This window comes from Garra rufa, chromosome 5 (genome assembly GCF_049309525.1).
Source record: "Garra rufa chromosome 5, GarRuf1.0, whole genome shotgun sequence".
NCBI classification, from domain to species: domain Eukaryota; kingdom Metazoa; phylum Chordata; class Actinopteri; order Cypriniformes; family Cyprinidae; genus Garra; species Garra rufa.
This window is the reverse complement of record NC_133365.1, coordinates 1,536,075-1,558,649: the sequence shown is the minus strand read 5'-3', so window position 1 is coordinate 1,558,649 and position 22,575 is coordinate 1,536,075. Positions and strand designations below refer to the sequence as shown.

Genomic DNA, 22,575 nt, shown 5'->3' with positions numbered 1-22,575 from the left:
TTACGCAGCTCATTCAACAGCTTCGTTGCTAGTTCCAAAACGTCATTTTAGAACTAGTAACGACGCTTGGGCTGTTAATAGCAAAATAATGCCGTTAATAATGAAGTTTAGACAGACGGAAAGAGTGAGGGAGAGAAAAACTAAGTGTATGACTTTACCTCTCTCACGTCTGTCTCTCTCAAGGGTGACTGGCAGCATCGTCTCTACTAACAGTTTATGGCGTTCATCCGGGGTCAAATATATGACGCTGCAACGTGCACTCGTCTCACTGAACGTCTCACTGACGTCTTAAATTTTTTTTTTTTTTTGCTATTAAATCCATTCATTTTAAGACGCAGACGAGACGTAGACGTGACGTAGACGTCACGCAGACGTCACGTAAATCACGTGTGGCAGTGAAGTGTTGAGCCAGACGTCACGCGTGATTCACGTGTAGCAGTGAAGTAATTTATTTATTTTTTATTTTTTTTTTGTCTGTTTTTTTTATAGTATAGGCTAAATAAAATCCATGAGCCAGCACGTTTCAGTGACCTATACATAAGACTCGCTGTTTTTAATATATATATATATATATATATATATATATATATATATACATAAACACGCAACATGTCTGAAAGACATTAGTTTTGCATGTACTGTATATACAATTAGAGGAGTATGCTACATTTTGAGAAAAAATAACTTTCTATACAATCTTTTCCAATTAACCTATCTATTCTTTTTATTAACTGACAATCCCAAACAACTCTGCGCCCTGCGAGCGTTTTGGTGCAAAAGTCTTTGCAGATTTTATGTCGATGTTGTGAGCGCAGGAATATTTCCAATATTAGAAAAGCTAAACTGGACAGTCCTTCTTGAAACATTGTGCTCCGGAGAAATGTCTTGATCACTTGTGAACGAACGAAAATGTACGGCAAAATCCTGTGACAATCCTGATATAAGCTGCTACAATAATTTTATGTTTTAATATACCCTATGCCAGTATAATTTGTAATTGTAATTATAATTTTATAGTAGCCTATATTTTATAATATTTTAATTTTAATAGAATTATAAAATAAATATAATGGGGCCTGTTTTAGGCTTTTCCTTATTTTTATATTTTAGACATTCATCAATAATGGAGATGAATAAAAAAATTACTTGCCATCTCTTCATTGGACGTGCCTTTATATAGAAATATCTTTACATCTTTACAGATAACCTAATGAAGGTTTCTATTTTCGATTTGAATTATTTCGTTTTAAAGTGGTCATTTAAAGCTTTCTATGTTCATTGTGAAGCGATGCTGTTCAAGAACAGACGGCAGAAAGCGCATCTTCTGTTTTCCTTTATTTTATAAACGCACAACGAGTTGTTTATTGTGAGTGCACTGTGCACTAAAAGAAAAATTGTCCCGTTACAGGTCAGAATGATGTTACTCCTACCTTTATGAGCAAAAATGAAGACATTATGTTTTGATAGTTTTTACACAAAAAAAGTGATTGCACTGGTGCCTCCATTTCAAGCTGCTTCAGCTGCCTTCAAGTCTCCACACAAACGATTGGATATTCGTCCAACAGCGCGGATTTATCAAGGTTAAACGTTTAAACTAACATGTGTGATATGCTTGAACTGTATATTATATATAGATTTTAATTTAGGCAAGTCCTTATGCTTTGAGAAGGCTAAATTGATCAAATATAGATGATCGACTCACTGCTGCTGGCCGCTTCTCATCATTACTTTAAAAACATACAATTAACGAACAAAAATGCTTCAAAAGTTTTGCTTAATTAACTCAATAAAAAAAACTAAACGAAATATAATCACTTTTCCATTTTTAAACCGAACTAATTTAATAGCAGAAACTAAGCATGCTTTTGATAGATGTATTCTACCATTTTGTTTTGTTGAGTTTGAGCCGTCATCATTTGGCCTTAACAAAAAAAAAAAAAAAAACACTGCGTACCCTTGGAAGAAATCCTGTATGTGCGTATTTTATATATATATATATATTTTTTTTTTTGTTTGTTTGTTTTTTTGTTTTTTGTTTTTTTTTTGGTGAGTGAGATTTGCAAGGTTAGTGATAATGTAGTATTCTGAATAGGCCTATAATCGCTGTTTGAATAACTTAAAATGAAACGTTAAAATGATCAATTTCTAATGTTTTTATTAAATTGTAATCACATTAAATACAATTCAGTCCCATTAAAAATATTTTATTGGCCTACGTGACACCTGCGTCTATTTTCTTTCCTAAAAAGACGAGTTTATGAGTTAGCCTTACCCTAGAGCTGGTTCACCCTCCGCCTATGACGACTTGCCTAAAATAAAATCTATAGATATTAAGGAGTTCAAGCATATCAAAATGTTAAACGTTGAACACATCTGCGCTCTTAGACTCATATATTTATCTTTATAGTGGAGGCTAGTGCGCGCTTTACTAGACATGGAGGAGCAAGCGCGAACACTTGCATTGCAAACATCTTAAAATACGCCGACTTTTTTTTTGCACGTAAAGGTAAGAGTAATCGGCTACATTATTCGTAACTGTAAAGGATCTATGTGTATTTGCGTGCATGCACTCACAAACAATATCAACAAATTGCTGTGCTTTTTCTATTTAAAAAAAATAAAGAGGATGGGCTCTCTTGTTCAGGAACAGGAATCTTTAGGCAATCTTTAGCCTTTTATGTGCGCTTGATCGTGGATTTGTGGAACTCCTGAAAATGCGCTGAAGGCGCGCTCACTGGTGCCCGCTGGGCTCGGGCAGGGCTCTGGTCACTTGTATTAGGTTTGTGTCTATTTTGATGAGTAAGCTTATTATTTTGTAAAAAAAAAAAAAAAAAGGCCACTATTAAGTATATATATTTAAGTGTCTTAGTTTCTTTTGATATCAGCTAAGTTGACGCATCCTTTCCGTGAGCCAACCAGGGGTCTAGAAATGACGCGCAGGCTTCTGCTCCCGCCTACCGTGCAGAGTTCAATAGTTCGGAAAAGTGTATGGATGCAAGCTGTACTGTGATGACTTTTCTTTGCTAAAGTTGTGTGTGTGCGTGCCTGCCTATTAAAAACAGACACATGCAAGCTTGTGGTGACAATAAATGGGTTATTCCCCCAGAAGTCTCTGACCGGACGCTTTGTGGTGGATCTGTTATCAACCGGCATATTCAATTAAAAGAGATGAGCTATAAGTAGCCACTAATTTTTACATATTTCTTGTCAGTTTTAAATATAATTTTGAAAGCCATTTTAAATATAATTTTAAGAGAAGAGAAAAGAAAACAAAGACAGTCTTGATCTGGTAACCAATACCCTAAATAAATGGATGAACTGCAATAATACAGAGAAACGCATGAACAGAAACGGTAAAATACAGATTCTGCTGAGAGTTTTGTTGTTGTTGTTGTTTTAAGCCATATCAAAGCATACAGCCCCACACATGACATGCAGGAAAAAAAAAAGTCAGCAGGAATTCGTTTTCTTATTTTACTAAATTGAGTGCATGAATATTCGTTACCTCAATTTAATGTCGTGCACAAGGATTTAGTTAAATCAAAGCAACGAACGAATTAAGCCTGAATTAATCAATGGTGGCCAACCCGTTGATCGCAATCGTCTGTTAGACCTGAGACTGTTGCTGTAAAAAAAATAAAAAAAATAAAAAATAAATAAAAAATTCAGTATAGGCCTTCCTGAAAAAAATACATAGTTAAATTTTTTTCAAACACCTAACTTTTTTTCATCTTCTTTGCTTTAATTTACGTTTAAAACATAATACGATTCTTTGAAAAAAAGAGCGACACTTAGCCTATCTTATTGTTCTTTTATTTATTTTTTCCATTTTTTAAAAAAATTGAATATTTTTACTCAGCAGTAATTTTGTATTGATAAGATGTCTATATTATGAAAAATAATATGCAATATTAAATCAATAAATCCAGTTAAAATGCAGAAAAATATTAAGCAGCACAATTGCTTTGATTTTTTTTTGTATAATTCTGTCAGATCGTCTGTCAAACAAACTTTGGTGAAACTATAAAACTTATAACGTTTACAAATGCAATCTTTTGTATTGGTCTAGAGACTCCTAGTGGTAAATACATGCTAGAACATCTTTTTAGGGCAGACGCAGACGTCACGCAGACGTTCAGGCAATCGAACTGTAGTTTGGCAGACGCAGATGTCACGTTCGGCAGACGCAGACGTCACGTTCGGCAGACGTAGACGTCACGTTCGACAGACGTAGACGTCACGTTCAGTGAGACGAGTGCACGTTGCAGCGTCATATATTTGACCCTGGATGAACGCCATAACAGTTAACTTTAAGTTCATTTTCTTCAAGATCACGCCGTTGTTACCTCGCTTGTGAGAGCTGTCATGTCGTTTTTAAGTTGTTCATCGTCAGAGCAGCGCTAACAACATTAGCGCGAATGCTAACGCGAGTGCAAACTGTAACATTATGTGTGTGTGCGTCTGTGAGGCGAGTGAGTCTGTGAGGTGAGTGAGAGAGGGCGAGAGAAATAGTTTGTGCTTTCCGTACATAATAAAACGTAATATATTGTGGAAAAAAACATGGAAATAATCTGTCATTTTTATCCGGATGTTTACTGTATTTATTAGTTTGGCCAGTGTCATTGTGGGTTTTAGTTATTTTGCAGTTTTGGGCTGTAAGGACCTTTGAAATAACTGAAATCGTATGGCGAAGTGATATAGACATGCACTGCGGTCTAAAGCTGCCTGGAACTACGTTCGCCGTGCGTTTCCCTGAATATAATGCACACCTCTAGAACGTTCGTCAGCCAATCAGATTCAAGCATTCAACGGCCCTGTAGTATAAACAAATTTAAACAATTAAGGCAATAAAATATATGTTAATTAATATAATACTTGATTGACAATAATTGTTTAAATTAATATAAGAATTGATACTTTTGACTCTTGAAGGCTGGAATGTGAATTTTATAATTTAAGAAATCTTTTTTGTTTTGGGAAATCTGTATCTCAATTGTAAATCATGCTTTTTACAGTCATTTTAATAATTTATTCATTTATTAATTAAATTTTGTTTAGGTCTTTAAAAAAGTATTTAAATGTGTAGAATTTAAGATTAAATATGCTGCAGATACCCTGGTCTCGCGCGAAAAAAAAAACAAAAAAAACAAAAAGACATAAGTAGTTTTTTATATATAATTGTCTGGACCTCGAGCCGTTTTAGTTGAAGACCCCTGGATTAGATGATCGATTTTGAGTGATTTTCTACTATGGCAGGATTTGCTAGCTATTAGGGATGCTCATTTTGGTTAATTTTCCCAACCGACAACCGCAAATCATTATCGGGGGGGGGGGGGGGGGGTGTCTTAGTATATTTTCCTGCTTTTTTGTCCTTAGCCAATCACATGCCTGTCCCTTGTTTGTCCTGAACAGTTAAAACTCCTTCAGGTCCCACAAATTCTGTTTTTTTTTTTTTTTTTAGCATTTTTGTGTATTTGAACCCTTTCCAACAATGCCTGTATGATTTTGAGATCCATCTTTTCATACGGAGGATAACTGAGGGACTCATATGCAACTATTACAGAAGGTTCAAACACTCACTGATGCTTCAGAAGGAAAAACAATGCATTTAGAGCCAGGGGTGTAAACTTTTGAACAGAATAAAGATATGTACATTTTTCTTATTTTGCCTAAATGTCATATTTTTTCCATTTAGTAGTGCCCTTCAGAAGCTACAGAAGATACTTTCATGTTTCCCTAAAGACAAAATAAGATACATTTACAGCATCAGTGAGCATTTGAACCTTCTGTAATAGTTGCATATGAGTCCCTCAGTTGTCCTCAGTGTGAAAAGATGGATCTTAAACACAGTATTAAGAATCAAGCGTATGTAAACTTTTGAACGGGGTAATTTTTTATAAATGTGATTATTTTCTCTTGTGGACTATATGGGAATTTATTTTATTTGAAATATCTCATTCACGTCAGTGCTAAATAAAAAAATAACATGCATTTATATGATCCCTCCTATTTTGGTCAAATAATTAACATTTTGCATATTCTGCAAGGTGTGTGTCAACTTTTGACCGCTACTGTATCTGCTATATAATATAAATGTATTCTGTTATTACAGTTTTGTTTATTTGTTAATATTTTATTGGCTTTTTTCATACTTTGCAAGCTATTATCATAACATTTGATTACTTTTATAATATCATTTTTAAAAATAACTTGTACATGAATCAGGTGTGGAAACTTGGCGTTGTTGAAGCGTTCATATTAACTCACAGATTAAGCATTTTGACTCATAATTAATAACACTGGATTTGTTATGTTGAAGTTTGCATTACACAAATGGTCACTGGAGTAAACCACAGGTGAGTTGAATCATCAAAACACCTCCTGCAAGCGTGTAGTATTCACATCATCAAATCATATGCATAATAAGATTTCCCACATGCTACACTCATGTTAATGCCATTCTGTTTGTATCTCTGCAGAAGACCTAACGCCGAAGTCTACACCGCAAGGGCTCAAGAGAGCTGTTGAAGGTAAAACTCCACTTTGAAAGACCACTCAGATTTGTCTTCAGATATTATAGGCTGTTGGTGTGATTGTCCTCATTTTCCCCAGAAGACATCGGAGAGATGATCCTTCAGCTGCGAAAGCAAGTCGAGAGCCTGTTCAGCTCCAAGTATAGTGAGTCATGGACTTACTCACTCTATGATTTACAATCAACAGTGACGGCAAACTGCATATCTCCCAGTTACATTTTTTTAACTAGTCAAATTCTTCTGCGTTTAATATATACAAATAATACATTTCAGAATTCATAATAGATTGTCATATAGAGTCGAGTCAAATCATCTCTCTTTCCCGTTCTAGGTGAGACTCTTGGTCTGCCTGAACCGGCTAAAGTGCCGTATTCCAAGTTCCAGATGTATCCAGATGACTTGTATGTCACAGGGCTGCCAGAAGGGATGACTTTTCGAAGACCGAACTGTTTTGGAGCAGCAAAACTCCGGAAGATTCTTGCCGCCAGTAGTCAGATTACATTTGTTATAAAGAGGTATAGTCATGCGAAACACATTTAAAGTGATCTAACATATTTGTTGAGACTTGAATAAAAGCACTACAGTGTTTAAAGGGGACATTGGATGCAAAATTCACCCTACAATGATAAAAATTCATACACTTCTTTTTTTAAACCCTAAACGATCTCAATTATAAAACGTTTTGAATTTCTGAGCAGTATGATGTCATATTGTTCAGGCCCCACCCACAACAGCTGACAAACTGTCCTATATTAGCATATTTACACCCTGTTCGCCATTTTGAAGACAATGTCTCGTAAGCAATGCAGGAGTTTAGTAGTTGGATGTAAAAGTGAATATGAGATTCTTCATTTTTTTCCGACATCAGAGACACTGAGGACGCAGTAGTATTAGTTTTGTTTTTGAAGGTGATGGGCATCCAATGTCCCCTTGAAAGATATGAGTAATAAAAATGACCTTTGTTTTGTTTTGTCAGGCCAGAATTGTTGACTGAACAGGTCAAAAATGAAGGTGTCTCTAAAACATCCTCTGATTCAGGTAAACTTTAATTTAATTTAATTTAATAAAAAAAAAATCATTTTATTTCATTTTTATTTTACTTTTTTATGTTATTTTATTTTTATTTATTTATTTCATTGCATTGCATTTAATTTTATATTATTTCATTTCATTATGTTTAATTTAAATTTTATTTCAGTTTCTTTTTATTTTACCTTAATTTTACTGCATTGCATTTAATTTTATTTCATTTCAGTTTCAATTATTTAATTTAATTTTGTTATTATATTTTATTTATTTCATTTAATTGCATTTAATTTTATATTTAATTTCTGTTTCATTTTATTTTTTAATTTTTATTGTATTTCTTTGTAAATTATTTTATTTCAGTTTCATTTTATTTTATTTAAATTTATTTTATTGCATTACATTTAATTTCATATTATTTTATATCAGTTTCATTTCATTTTATTACATTTATTTTATTTTATTTTAACTTATGTTATGTTATATTTTATTTCATTGCATTGCATTTCATTTTATATTATTTAATTCCATTATATTTCATTTCAATTTTATTGCTTATTATTTAACTTTTTCATTTAACTTTAATTCATTTTTAATTTAATCTAATTTTATTTCATTTTATTTTTAATTTAATTTCATATTATTTAATTTTGTTTGATTTCACTTAATTTTGATTTAATTTTATTTATTTTCATTTTTATTCTATTCTATTTTGTTATTTATTTCATTACATTGCATTTAATTTCATTATATTTCATTTTTATTTAATTTCTTATTTTACCTTTTTATTTTACTTTATTTCGTTATTTTATTTCATTTTTATTTTATTGCATTGAATTTTTTATTACATTTCAGTTTATTTTATTTCATTTTTATTTTATTTTAGTTCATATAATTTAATTTTACAGTATTTGATTTTTTTGATATTTCTTTTTGTTTTGTTTAATTTTTATCTCTTTTTATTTCATTTTATTTCTTTTGTTTTGTTTCATTTTATTTCATATAATTTTATTGAATTTTACTGTATTTTATTTTAATTTGTTTCATTTTTATTTTATTTTATTTTATCTTGGATGCATTGCCAGTCCATTGCAGGGTTTTGTTTTGTTTTTGTTTCTTTGGTTTTGTTTTAACTGTCCTTTTTTATATCTGTATTCATTCTGTATTAGCCAAAATATCGCTTACTAATCTTATTATAATGCTCCTTTTGATTAAACGTTCAGCAGAGACCGACTCCAAAGACCAATCAGATGACCCGGGACCTGCCTCTAAAAGACCAGGATTCTCAGGTAACACCATGATTAAGTTATCAGGTGTTTTACACAGTAGTATTGTGACTTAATTACATCCTGACTAAATGAAGTGATTCAGTTGATCCACGTGCCATGTGTCTGCCACTTCATGTTCAAAACTTGATTCCTTCAAACCTTTCCCGATATGCTTTCACTAAACCGTTGGCTTTTCTAACATTGTTCTGCCGGCAGACAGTTTAGAGGCCAAGCTCTCCCGTATCGACTTGGCGAACACTCTGCGAGAGCAGGTCCAAGACCTGTTCAACAGGAAATACGGCGAGGCACTGGGCATTAAGTATCCTGTGCAAGTGCCTTACAAGAGGATCAAGAGTAACCCTGGCTCAGTGATTATCGAGGGCTTGCCCCCTGGCATCCCCTTCAGAAAACCCTGTACCTTCGGCTCACAGAATCTAGAGAGGATATTAGCCGTGGCAGACAAGATCTCTTTCAGCATTACAAGGTGAAGCGCTGCGCCAAGTTTTTGAAGAGCTTTCGACCTTTTAAATCTTTTTAAATAAGAAAAAGAAAGTGATTCATTTGTGTAATATGTTGGGGTTTATTTAGGAATTCCCAGATAATTATAAAAGTCTTTTTGTCTTTTTAGGCCTTTCCAAGGGCTTATTCCCAAGCCAGGTAAGCTGTCAAAATTCCATAGCACTGTTATTTTAAATTGTCTATACATAGTTTTTGCTGAATTACTTATGAAAACAAGTTAATAATGTTATTTTTACTTTGCCAGCACCACGGAGAATAACCATATTGAAGAAAGGTTACACCCCAATAAGTGGTAAGAATAAGGCATCACTTATGATATATTTACACTACCAGTGTACAATCAAAAGGTTTTTTAAGTTTTTAAAGACGTATCTTCTGCTCACCAAGTCTGCATTTATTTAATCAAAAGTACTGCAAAAACAGTACAATTCTGAAATATTTGTTTTCTATTTGAATATAATTGAAATGTAATTTATTCCTGTGATCAAAGCTAAATTTTCAGCATCATTACTCCAACAGTTTTAAAGGATTCTTTGCTGAATAAATGTTTTCAGGACTTTTTGATGAATAAAAAGATAACCGCATTTATCTGATATAAAAATTGAATATTTTTATTAATTTCAAAATGATAGAAATTAAAACTTTTATTTATTAAGCTTTAAATTGATCAAAAGATGATGATATAAAAGAGACAAAAGATTTATATTTCAAATAAATGCTGTTCTTCTGAACTTTATATTCATCAAAGAAATATGAAAGCATTTTACTCAGCTGTTTTTAACATATTAACAAATGTTTTTTTTAGCAGCAAATCAGAATATTACAATAATTTCTGAAGGACCATGTGACTGGAGTAATCATACAAAAAATTCAGCTTTGAAATCACAGAAATAAATTGCATTAAAAAAAATTTTTTAAATTAAACACATAATCATTACTATTAGTGTTCATCATCTGTTTGATTACACCATTACTGATTTTAACATTTCTACCATATGTACATCGACTTAACATACAGTAGTCACCACTAATAAGCTACTAACTATATTGTAGTAGTCTACATTTTTGTACAGCTGCTTTGCAATGATTTGTATCGTGAAAAGCGCTATACAAATAAACTTGAATTGAATTGAATTAAAAAACAGTTCCTAAAGAAAATTGTAGTGTTTTTGCTGTACTTTGGATTAAATAAATGCAGGCTTGGTGAGCAGAAGAGACTTACTGTTCAAAAACTTCGACTGGTAGTGTAGTTTTGTAACTATTAATTAAAATCAATTAATTATTGCAAATTAGGGTTAGGTTATTTTATAGGGTTATTTTAAGGACACCATGATACTATTTTTTTCAGGATTCTTTGATGTTCAGTCTTTCTTTCACTGTTAGAAAATTAACTATTACTTTAAAATTGTTTTATTCACTTAATACTTAAATAATACTTTGACATTTTCTAAAATATATTCTAACATTATAAAATACAAAAAGCCAACGTCTAAGGGTGTATTCACACTTGTAGTTTGGTTCATTTGGTTCAGAGCAAAAAGGAAAATGATTCATTTAGTCCTGGTCCGCTTAGCATTCACACTGGCATTTTTGACAGCGAACCTAAAGATACCAAACCTAAAGACATAGTGATACGTTCACAACCTGATTGGTCGGGTTAAATTATGTGTATTTCGTAACAGAACTCACCGAACACTCCAAACTAAAGGAAAAGATGCGTTCGACTTAAAGCAACTTTAAGTCAAACACCTAATGGCATTTGCTGGACTAAGCACGCTCATTGTTGCGTGTAAATGATTTTATTTTCACCACCTGCGAACTCACAAAGAGCTCATAAAAGGCACTTTACCTCCTTGTTGCACGACGTTTGCCCTCTGCTCATTTTGTTTTGTATACACTACTTGTTCCCCTTGAAATGATGTCGCATAGTGTCGGATCTTGTCATTACATCCTGGTTCGTTTAGAATTATTTGGTTTGTGTTGCATTCATATTTCAAACCGCACCAGAGTTCGTTTGGAAGCGGACCGAGACCCATCTTTTTAGCGGTCTTGGTCCACTTCTTTGGTGCGCACCAGGGTTAGTATGGCAGCGTTCACACTTACTCAGATGAACAGCACTAACAGAGCAATCACACTAGAGTTTGTTTAAATCGAGCCAAACGTGAAAGTGTGAACACACCCTAAGATATCTCCTTAGAAAGATAAAGCAGGACACAGTCAAGCCCAAAATTATTCATACCCCTGGCAAATTCTGACCTAAAGTTACTTTTATTCAACCAGCAAGTTTTTTTTTTTTTTGACCGGAAATGACACAGGCTTCTCGCAAAAGATAATAAGACAATGTACAAGAGGCATCATTGTGGAAAAAAAATATTTCTCAGCTTTTATTTACATTTGAACAAAAGTGGCATGTCCAAAATTATTCATACCCTTCTCAATAATCAATAGAAAAGCCTTTATTGGCTATTACAGCAATCAAACGCTTGCTAAAATTGCTGACCAGCTTTTTCTCCACTGGTATTTTTGCCCATTCAACTCTATCAGGTTGGAGGGTCAAGTCAGGGTCAAGTTGGATTCAAGTCAGGACTCTGGTTGGGCCACAACAAAACGTTGCAGTGTTTTTGTCTGCTAACCATTTCTTCACCACTTTTGCTGTGTGTTTTGGATCGCTGTCGGGCTGAAATGTCCACTGGTGCCCAAGGCCAAGTTTCTCTGCAGACTGCCTGATGTTGTTGTTGAGATTTTTGATGTATTGCTCCTTTTTCATGGTGCTGTTTACTGTGATTAGGTTCCCTGGTCCACCGGCTGAAAAACACCCCCAAAACATTAGGTTCCCACCACCATGTTTGACAGTGGGGATGGTGCTCTTAGGGTTAAAGACTTCTCCTTTTTTACGTCAAATGAAGGCTATATCATTGTGGCCAAACAATTCAAATTTTGTTTCTTCTGGTCATAAAACAGAAGATCAGAAGTCGTCTTCTTTGTCCAGATGAGCATTTGCAAAGGCCAAGCGGGCTTTTGTGTGCCTTATCTGGAGAAGTGGTGTCCTCCTTGGTCTGCGTCCGTGGAACTCAGTGGTGTGCAGTGTCCGTTGGACTGTCTGCCTTGAGATGTTGCCACCAGCAGAGCCCAGATTCATCAGGATGGCCTTGGTGGTGACCCTTGGATTCTTTTTTTACCTCTCTCACTTTCCTCCTGGCCAGCACAGGTGTCACTTTTGGCTTCCGACCACGTCCTCTGAGATTTTTCACAGTGTGGAACGTCTTGTATTTTTTAATAATACTTTGCACTGTAGCCACTGGAACTTCAAAACATTTAGATATGGTCTTATAGCCCTTTCCTGACTTGTGAGCAGCCACAATGCGCAGCCGCAGGTCCTCAGTGAGCTCCTTTGTCTTAGCCATGACTGTCCACAAACCAACAACAGAGAGCTTCTGTTTTTCACCTGTTGAGTTGATTAAAACAGCTGTTCCCAATGAATCAGGGTAATTAAGATGATTTAGAACAGCTTGGACTATTTGGAAGGGTATGGAACTTTGGATTTTCCCATAGACTGTGACAGTTTGCAAAGGGTATAAATCATTTTGGACATGCCACTTTTTGTTCAAATGTAAATAAATCTGGCCTTAAGCTTAAATCCATGTAAAATCTATTTATCATGATTGGTCTAGCATAAAAAGTTATTTTAATGTTGAATCTGTCAGTAAACTTGTCATATGTCTTATCACTGTCCAACAGAAGAAGACGAGGTCAACCGGATGGGAGAGAAAGTGATATTAAGGGAACAAGTGAAAGAGCTCTTCAATAAGAAATATGGTACCTTTAGTACTAATAACTGATTTATTTCATTTCTTGCAAATATGTTTTGTGGTTTGTGAAAATACTCTAGCGCTTCATTTGTGAATGTTTTGTGTGCAGGTGAAGCTTTGGGTCTGGATCGCTCAGTCATCGTTCCATACAAGTTAATCCGCGCAAATCCAGGCTCCCTGGAAGTGTGTGGACTTCCAGATGATATTCCCTTTAGGAATCCTAATACTTACGACATAGTTCGGTTGGAGAAAATCCTGCAGGCTCAAGATGAAATTACTTTCAATATCAAAACCCCTCTACAGTAAGTGCTATGTCAGATGTGATTATAGTGAGTGTGTTGGCTGAGCAAAGTTTGCTCTGTTTAGCGCTTGTACTTTATATATGGAAGTGTTGTTTGATCTCATTGATTTTGTCTTTGTTTAGGCCTTTTACAGAGTTATGTACTCAATCTTGTAATAAAGGTAAGAGCTTTTCTATATTTACACTACCAGTCAAAAGTTTTTGAACAGTAAGATTTTTAATGTTTTGTAAAGAAGTCTGTTCTGTTCACCAAGCCTGCATTTATTTGATCCAAAGTACAGCAAAACAGTACAATTTTGAAATATTTTTGCTATTTAAATAATTGTTTTGTATTTGAATATATTTTAAAATGTAATTCATTCTGTGATCAAAGCTGAAGTTTTAGCATCATTACTCTAGTCTTTAGTGTCACATGATCCTTCAGAAATCATTCTAATAATCTGATTTTCTGTCCAAGAAACTTTCAAAAATACCTTTCAAAAGCTTGTGGCCAGTATCATTTTTTGAGTCAGTTTTATCATTTAATTATAGAAATTAATATTTTTATTTAGCAAGGTTGCTGTAAATTGATCAATAGTGATGATAAACACATTTTTAATGTCATAAAGGATTTATTTCATGAACTTTCTATTCATCAGAATTCAGAAACCTGAAAAAATTCTACTCAGCCATTTTTTTTAACATTCTAATACTAATAAATGTTTTTTGAGCAGCAAATCAGCATATTAGAATGATTTCTGAAGATTCATATGACTGGAGTAATGGTGCTAAAAATTCAGCTTTGAAATCACAGGAATAAATACAATTTTAAAATATATTCAAATAGAAAACAGTTATTTAACAGTAAAACATATTTCAAAATTGTATTGTTTTTGCTGTACTTTGGATCAAATAACTGCATGCTTGGTGAGCAGAAGAGACTTTAAAAAAACTGTAAAATCTTACTGTTCAAAAACTTTTGGAAAAAAAAGTTAATGTTGCAAATGCAAATTACCACAAATATGTACATCCTCTTTTGCAGAAGGTAAAGAAGTGTCTACGAATCGACGTAAGCGTAAACGAGTACTTGACAACAGTCAAGCATCCATGCCCACTGGGGCAGACTCAACACTATCAACCAATCAGATACCTGTCATGGTAAGCAAACATATTACAGATGAGTTGTTTTCTAATTAGTTTTTTTTATTATTCCACTGGGTTGAAAAGGATTTTTTACCCCAGTTTACCTTCATAAGGTGACAGTTTTCTGAATAAGATATTCAATTAAGAAAAAAGAGGTGGAGTGGGACTTGATTTTATTAAACAGGAATTGATTTGATTTGGAAAAGTTGTTGGCGCATACAGAATAGAGCCAGATTTACGCTACCAGTCAAAAGTTTTTGAACAGTAAGATTTTTTTTAAAGAAGTCTCTTCTGCTCACCAAGCCTACATTTATTTGATCAAACGTACAGCAAAAACAGTACAATTTAAAAAATAGTTTTCTATTTGAATATGATTTGAATGTGATTTCAAAGCTGAATTCTTAGCATCATTACTCCAGTCACATGATCCTTCAGAAATCATTCTAACATTCTGAAACATTTATTATTATTATGTTGAAAACATCTGAGTAAATTTCTTTGATGAATAGAAAGTTCAGAAGAACAGCATTTATCTCAAATAGAAATCCTTTGTAACATATTTAATGTCTTTATCATCACTTTTGATCAATTTAAAGCATCCTTGCTAAATAAAACTATTCATTCATACTGAAGACTGGAGTAATGGTGCAAAAAATTCAGCTTTGATCACAGGAATAAATTACATTTTAAAATATATTCAAATTGAAAACAGTTATTTTAAATAGTACAAATATTTCAAAATTTCATTGTTTTTGCTGTACTTTAGATGGAATAAATGCAGGCTTGGTAGAAAAAAAGACTTAAATTAAAAACTTTTGACTGGTAGTGTAAATGCGAGTATGTTACAGCTAAATAGCCAGTTTGGGGTTAGTAAGAATGTTTTTAAGGAAATTAATATATTTATTCGGCAAAGATTCATTAAATTGATCAAACTAAATAGTGCAAATAGTTTTTTTTATTCATCAAAAGTCCTGAAAAAGTATCACAGCACAACTGTTTTCAATATTGATAATAATAATAATAATAAAAAATATTTGTTGAGCACAAAATCAGCATATTAGAATAATTTCTGATGCATTATGTGACTATGAAGTCTGAAGTAATAGCTGCTAGGTTATGTTAAACTTCAAAATTGCTAATTTCTTTTACTGAACTACTATTAAAACTTTTTTTTTTTTTTTTCAGCAATGGCCCATGTACATGGTGGACTATAGCGGAGTGAATGTTCAAGTTCCTGGAAAAGTCAAATACTAATGAACTTTCCGATGCCATACGGAAGTCTTCTACCATCAAGGGACCTTTTTTTAAGCCTGACGTTTCTGAATGCTAAATTCAGCTGTGGCAGATCCTGCGGCTCGCATATGGAGATGCCTGTGTGTTCTGGCAGGTATTAGAGAGTGTGAACTGTTGGATGCAGTTGTTTCTGAATGAAGTGCTAATGATGGAGAAACACAGCAGTAAATCAATCTGCTAGTGCTTTATTACTGGGAGGAATAGTACTCACCCTCATGCCAGTCCAGAAACTAATTTATGAGTTTTTTTGTGGAACGCCAAAATATAAGTCATATAAAAGAATGTATTCGTTCTGTGTGAATATTTGTCAAATGATATTTGAAGAAATAGTTTACCTACAAAATGTAAATCTGCTGATGATTCACTCACCCACAGGCCATCCAAGATGTAGATTGTTTGATGAGTTTGTTTCTTCATCAGAACAGATTTGGGGAAATTTAGCATTACATCACTTGCTCACCAGTGGATCCTCTGCAGTGAATGGGTGCCGTCAGAATGAGAGTCCAAACAGCTGATAAAAACATCACAGTAATCCACAAGTATTCCACACCGCTCCATTCCATCAATTACCATCTTACAAAGTGAAAAATTGCATTTTTGTAATAAAACAAAAGATGTTTGAGGCCAAAATAGCAGTTCATAATCCACAATAATGCTTTTTTATTTGTTTTTAGAACAGTTTTGGACTGTACACTGCATATTTTTCTTCAGATGAGATAATTTTTCACTGGGGAAAGCAATATTATGGACAGAGAATTCATATTTTACCTCTTTATGATGAATTTGTTACAGACACACAGACTTTCACTTTACAAGACACTATTCGATGTACTGGAGCAGTGTGGAGTACTTGTGGATTATTGTGATGTTTTTAGCAGCTATCTTGGATTTTGACGGCACCCATTCACTGCAGATGATCCACTGGTGAGCAAGTGATGCTAAATTTCTCCAGATCTGTTCTGATGAAGAAACAAACTCATCTACATTATGGATGAGTGCATTTTCACCCACAGGCCATCCAAGATGTAGATGAGTTTGTTTCTTCATCAGAACAGATTTGGAGAAATTTAGCATTACATCACCTGCTCACCAGTGGATCCTCTGCAGTGAATGGGTGCCGTCAGAATGAGAGTCCAAACAACTGATAAAAACATCACAATGACACACAAGTAATCCACACAACTCCAGTCCATCAATTACCAATGTTTGTAAAAAACAAAAGATGTTTGAGGCCAAAATAGCAGTTCATAATCCACAATAATGCTTATTTGTTTTTAGAACAGTTTTGGACTCTATACTGCATATCTTTCTTTAGATGAGACACTTTTTCACTGAAGAAAGCAATATTATGGAAAGAGGATGCATATTTTACCTTGAAGCAATGCATCTTAATGATGAATTTGTTACAAACACACAGATTTTCACTTTACAAGACACTACTTGATGTACTGGAGCAGTGTGGAGTACTGGTGGATTACAGTGATGTTTTTAGCAGCAGTTTGGACTGTAATTCTGACGGCACCCATTCACTGCAGAGGATCCACTTGTGAGCTAGTGATACTTAATTTCTCCAGATCTGTGAGGCCATCCAAGATGTAGATGAGTTTGTTTCTTCAAATCTAGAGAAATTTAGCATTACATCACTTGCTCACCAGTGGATCCTCTGCAGCGAATGGGTGCCGTCAGAATGAGAGTCCAAACAGTTGATAGAAACATCACAGTAATCCAAAAATACTCCACACCGCTCCAGTCCAGTCTACATCTTGGATGGCCTGTGGGTGAAAATGCACTCATCCATGATGTAGATGAGTTTGTTTCTTCATCAGAACAGATTTGGAGAAATTTAGCATCACTTGCTCACCAGTGGATCCTGTGCAGTGAATGGGTGCCGTCAGAATCCAAGACAGCTGCTAAAAACATCACAGTAATCCACAAGTACTCCACACCACTCCAGTACATCAAATGTTGTCTTGTGAAGTGAAAATCTCTGTGTTTGTAACAAATTTATCATTAAGATGTATTGCTTCATGGTAAAACAGCTGATAAAAACATCACAATGGCACACAAGTAATTCACACAACATCAATTACCAAGTGAAAAACTGAATGTTTGTAAAAAACAAAATATGTTTGAGGCCAAAATAGTAGTTCATAATGCTTCATTATTTGTTTTCAGAACAGTTTTGGACTGTATACTGCATATTTCTCTTCAGATGAGACAATTTTTCACTGGAGAAAGCAATTTTATGGAAAGAGGATGGATATTTTACCTTGAATCAAAATGTCTTAATAGTGATTTTGTTGCAAACACACAGATTTTCACTACAAGACACTACTTGATGTACTGAAGCGGTATGGAGTACTTTAGATTATTGTGATGTTTTTAGCAGCTATCTTGGATTCTGACGGCACCCATTCACTGCAGAGGATCCACTGGTGAGCAAGTGATGCTACATTTCTCCAAATCTGTTCTGATGAAAAAACAAACTCATCTACATCATGGATGAGTGCATTTTCAACTAATTTAAATTTTTAGGTGAACTGCTCCTTTAAGTGTTCCACTTGAAAAGTAATTCCATACAGGCTTGAAGGGACATGAGGGTGAGTGAATAATGACAGAACTATTCCTTTAGGAGATTGTTTGTAAAAGGAGTAGCCGTTATTTGCGTATCAGATGACCTATATTGCTTTGCCACCAGGACTTGTAATAGGAGATCCTGGACACAATCATGGTTAAATAAGCATCTCATAAAGAGCAGTAAGAACGGGATTTGGGATTTGCTTTTTCCCAAATACGTCAAATCACTGTTGGTATACACAGCCTTGTTTGGTGCCGAGGTGCTCGTACAGTATGTGCGTACTGGATACGAGTCCTGTAGTTATCTGGGTCTCATGCCTTGCAAAATCTTTGTATTGTTATTTATTTATTTATTTAAATAAAACTTGTATATGCAGGGAATGTAATCGACCATATTCAGTACAGAGCATAAAGTACTGAATGACACGACTAATGATGCTAAAAACAGCTAGCTACTGTATGTATTCAGAAAGAAACATTTGCTTCAGGTTTCGGAAAGCCCTAACATGATAGCACTAACTTGTATTCAACCGAGAGACTTTTTTGTATTATTTTAGCTTTGTAAGTTACTCTTAAGTTTGTTAAAGTAAGGCAAAGTGAGGTATTTCCCGGAGAAAACATCATGAATGTATTGTTTGTAAAGGAAAGAATGCTATAATGTTATTATGTAATGACTGTCTCTGGAATCGCCAGTATTTATATGCTGTACCTTAATGCCATTTAGGCCTTTCAAATAAAATGTGTTGCCTTGCGTTTGTCATCATGGTCATGCTCTACAGTGAAAGACGTGGAAATAATGTTATCTCAATGGGGAAGAAAAATTAACATTGCACCATCTGCTGGCCTAAAGGCAATATTACACATTTTCACTGATTTTAACATTTTAAGTACTTATAGTTACACGTATTATAGGCCTATATATTTTTATTAATGTATGCAATGTTTCTTAAAGGGAACAGCTGGTTTTAAGACTTGTATGGCTTAATATAACATAAATCATGTCGCTTACTGAAATATATAGCAGAACACCCATGAAAGACATTACTTTAAAAAATCCACATCGTTTTATACATATTTTAGACTATGAGGGCCACCATTATTTCAGTGACATCAAATGGTTGCTAACTGATGCTATTTTTACCGCAACACAACTCAGAAAATAAAATACTGATATAATGTCACATTGTGCATCTTGGTTGTAATTTTTAGTTAAAGGGCAACAAGACAAGCGATGTCAGTCGTCAGTGCTTTTCCTAGCGATCAGAAGAGTAGCAAAGAATGGGAAGATGCCTGTTGACTAATAAAACTTAATAAAACTAATAAACTAATAAAACACCAGTGTTCTCTTCACTTTATCCCTGATGCCTTTAAGGCTTTTAGTAGACAACAGCTACAGAAAAACCTTACAAACAGCAGACACCTTGTGGGGAAAATCTCTGGTACGGCATTTTAAGGGGTTAGTTCACTCAAATATGAAAAATAGCCCATTATTTACTCAGCCTCTTGCAAGGCATCCTAGGTGTATATGACTTCCTTCTTTCAGTCGAATGCAGTCAGTTATATTATACAGTGGTGTGAAAAAGTGTTGGCCCTCTTCGTGATTTTTTATGTTTTTGCATGTTTGTCACACTTCAATGTTTCAGATCTTTAAGCAAATTTAATTATTAATCAAAGATAACACAAGTAAACACAACATGAAGTTTTTAAATGAAATGTGGTTTATCACATCTGAGTTCAGTTTCTCTAGTCACACCCAGGCCTGATTACTGCCACACCTGTTCGCAATCAAGAAATCACTTAAATAGGACCTGCCTGACAAAGTGAAGTAGACCAAAAGATCCTCAAAAGCTACACATCATGTTGAGATCCAAAGAAATTCAGGAACAAATGAGAAAAAATGTAATTGAGATCTATCAGTCTGGAAAAGGTTATAAAGCCATTTCTACAGCTTTGGGACTCCAGCGAACCACAGTGAGAGCCATTATCCACAAATGGCGAAAACATGGAACAGTGGTGAACCTTCCCAGGAGTGGCCGGCCGACCAAAATTACCCCAAGAGTGCAGCGACGACTCATCCAAGAGGTCACAAAAAACCCCACAACAACATCTAAAGAACGGCAGGCCTCTCTTGCCTCAGTTAAGGTCAGTGTTCATGACTCCAGCATAAGAAAGAGACTGCATGGCAGTGTTTCAAGATGAAAACCGTTGCTGAGCAAAAAGAACATAAAGGCTCGTCTCAGTTTTGCCAGAACACATCTTGATGATCCCCAAGACTTTTGGGAAAATACTCTGTGGACTGACGAGACAAAAGTTGAACATTTTGGAAGGTGTGTGTCCCATTACATCTGGTGTAAAAGTAACACAGCATTTCAGAAAAAGAACATTGTACCAACAGTAAAATATGGTGGTGGTAGTGTGATGGTCTGGGGCTGTTTTGCTGCTTCTGGACCTGGAAGACTTGCTGTGATAAATGGAACCATGAATTCTGCTGTCTACCAAAAAATCCTGAAGGACAATATGTGGCCATCTGTTCGTGACCTCAAGCTTAAGCGCACTTGAGTTTTGCAGCAGGACAATGATCCAAAACACACCAGCAAATCCACCTCTGAATGGCTGAAGAAAAACAAAATGAAGACTTTGGAGTGGCCTAGTCAAAGTCCTGACCTGAATCCTATTGAGATGCTGTGGCATGACCTTAAAAAGGCGGTTCATGCTCGAAAACCCTCCAATGTGGCTGAATTACAACAATTCTGCCAAGATGAATGGGTCAAAATTCCTGCACAGTGCTGTAACAGACTGTCAGTTTTGTGGCCTGTTTTCCTAGTGTTTTTCCCCCTGTGTTTCTAGGTTATTTGATTTATTCCGCTTGCTCCCCCTTTTGGTTCATGTTCATTTGGTTCAGTCTTGCCCATATTTGTACTTCCCCTTATTATCTCGTTTGTAGCCACTCCCCTATTTCTGTGTATAAATAGTCCTCTGTTCCTCACTCCCCTCGTCTGGTGTTGAAGTTTCAACGTGTTTGTCTGCTCCTCGGTTTTGTTTTGTTAAAGTTGCTATGTGTTTGTTTTCTGTTTGGCGTTTTGTTTTGTTTATTTAATAAATCAGTTTTGTTTGCTACCTCGGTCTCCTCCTGCTTTCCCTGGCTCCTCGTCTCCGGCACGTTGCGACAGAACACCGGACCAATACAAGATGAACCGGGCTGAGTACAAGTTATGGGGACTGCGGCAGGGCGGTCGAACGTTGGAGCGATATGTGGAGGAATTCCTTGAGCTGTCACATCAGGTAGGCTGGCCCAACGCTTCTCTCGGTGCTGTGTTTGTTTTGGGACTGGATGATGATAGGGCTGGACAATATATAGAATTATATTGTGAGGCGCGTTTAGTCAATGAAGCCGGTACTTTGATTAGTAGTAAATCTCCATCACATGCGTTCCGCTCAGGTTCCGCCAACCTGAGCGGCAATTAATACACAGAGACGTAAATCTCTGACAAGCTACTTCAAAGTACCGAAGTACTACTACAAGCTAATCAAAGTACCGGCTTCATTGACTAAACGTGCCTCACAATATCGTTCGATATATTGTCCAGCCCTAGATGATGAGATGATCCGCTGCGATCTTCCAGCCTGTAAATTCCCCATGAACGAGCTTGTCAATCGCATTCTGTTTTTAAATGGGTCAGATTTTGAAGTCGAAGAAATTGGTCCAATTAGTCCGAATAAGTCTCATCATCCAGCCCCCTTTGAAGCACAGCGCATCGCGCCAGCCTGCCATAAACCGGGACCCCCCACATACCGTGCCAATGGTTCGCACCGCCAGCCCAGTCCCAAATCACCTGTCATCCTTCAAAGCTCTGCCGCTGTCCTCAGCCTGATGCAGCCTGAGTTCCCGGCCAAGATGGCCGTCAAGCCTGAATCCCCGGCCAAGATGGCTGCCAAACCTGAGTCCCCGACCAAGATGGCTACCACACCAGAGTCTCCGCTGGTTCCGCCCAGCCCTCCAGTGTCCGTGCCTCAAGAGCGCCGTCCAGAGCCCTCTCCTCAAGAGTGCCGTCCACAGCCAGCTCCTCAAGAGCTCCCTCCAGAGCCCGTGCCTCAAGAGCTACCTCCAGAGCCTGTGCCTCAAGTGT

General features: G+C 35.4%; 1 protein-coding gene across 2 annotated transcripts in view; it reads left to right on the top strand.

Moving 5' to 3' along the window:
* gtf2ird1 (GTF2I repeat domain containing 1) overlaps nt 1–19,199 on the top strand; it is a 50,493-nt gene extending 31,294 nt beyond the window's left edge. The window contains exons 15-27 of one of the 2 annotated variants that reach the window (XM_073840260.1): nt 6,480–6,530; nt 6,616–6,678; nt 6,865–7,048; nt 7,510–7,571; nt 8,786–8,848; nt 9,044–9,311; nt 9,456–9,484; nt 9,591–9,638; nt 13,085–13,162; nt 13,265–13,457; nt 13,580–13,617; nt 14,478–14,593; nt 15,764–19,199. In XM_073840260.1, coding sequence (XP_073696361.1) covers nt 6,480–6,530; nt 6,616–6,678; nt 6,865–7,048; nt 7,510–7,571; nt 8,786–8,848; nt 9,044–9,311; nt 9,456–9,484; nt 9,591–9,638; nt 13,085–13,162; nt 13,265–13,457; nt 13,580–13,617; nt 14,478–14,593; nt 15,764–15,832 — 1,262 coding nt within the window. In that variant the 3' untranslated portion in view covers nt 15,833–19,199. Of the gene's footprint in view, nt 1–6,479; nt 6,531–6,615; nt 6,679–6,864; nt 7,049–7,509; nt 7,572–8,782; nt 8,849–9,043; nt 9,312–9,455; nt 9,485–9,590; nt 9,639–13,084; nt 13,163–13,264; nt 13,458–13,579; nt 13,618–14,477; nt 14,594–15,763 lie in introns of both variants that reach the window. The other variant, XM_073840259.1, reaches the window with a different exon arrangement.
* Nucleotides 19,200–22,575: the final 3,376 nt, after the last annotated feature.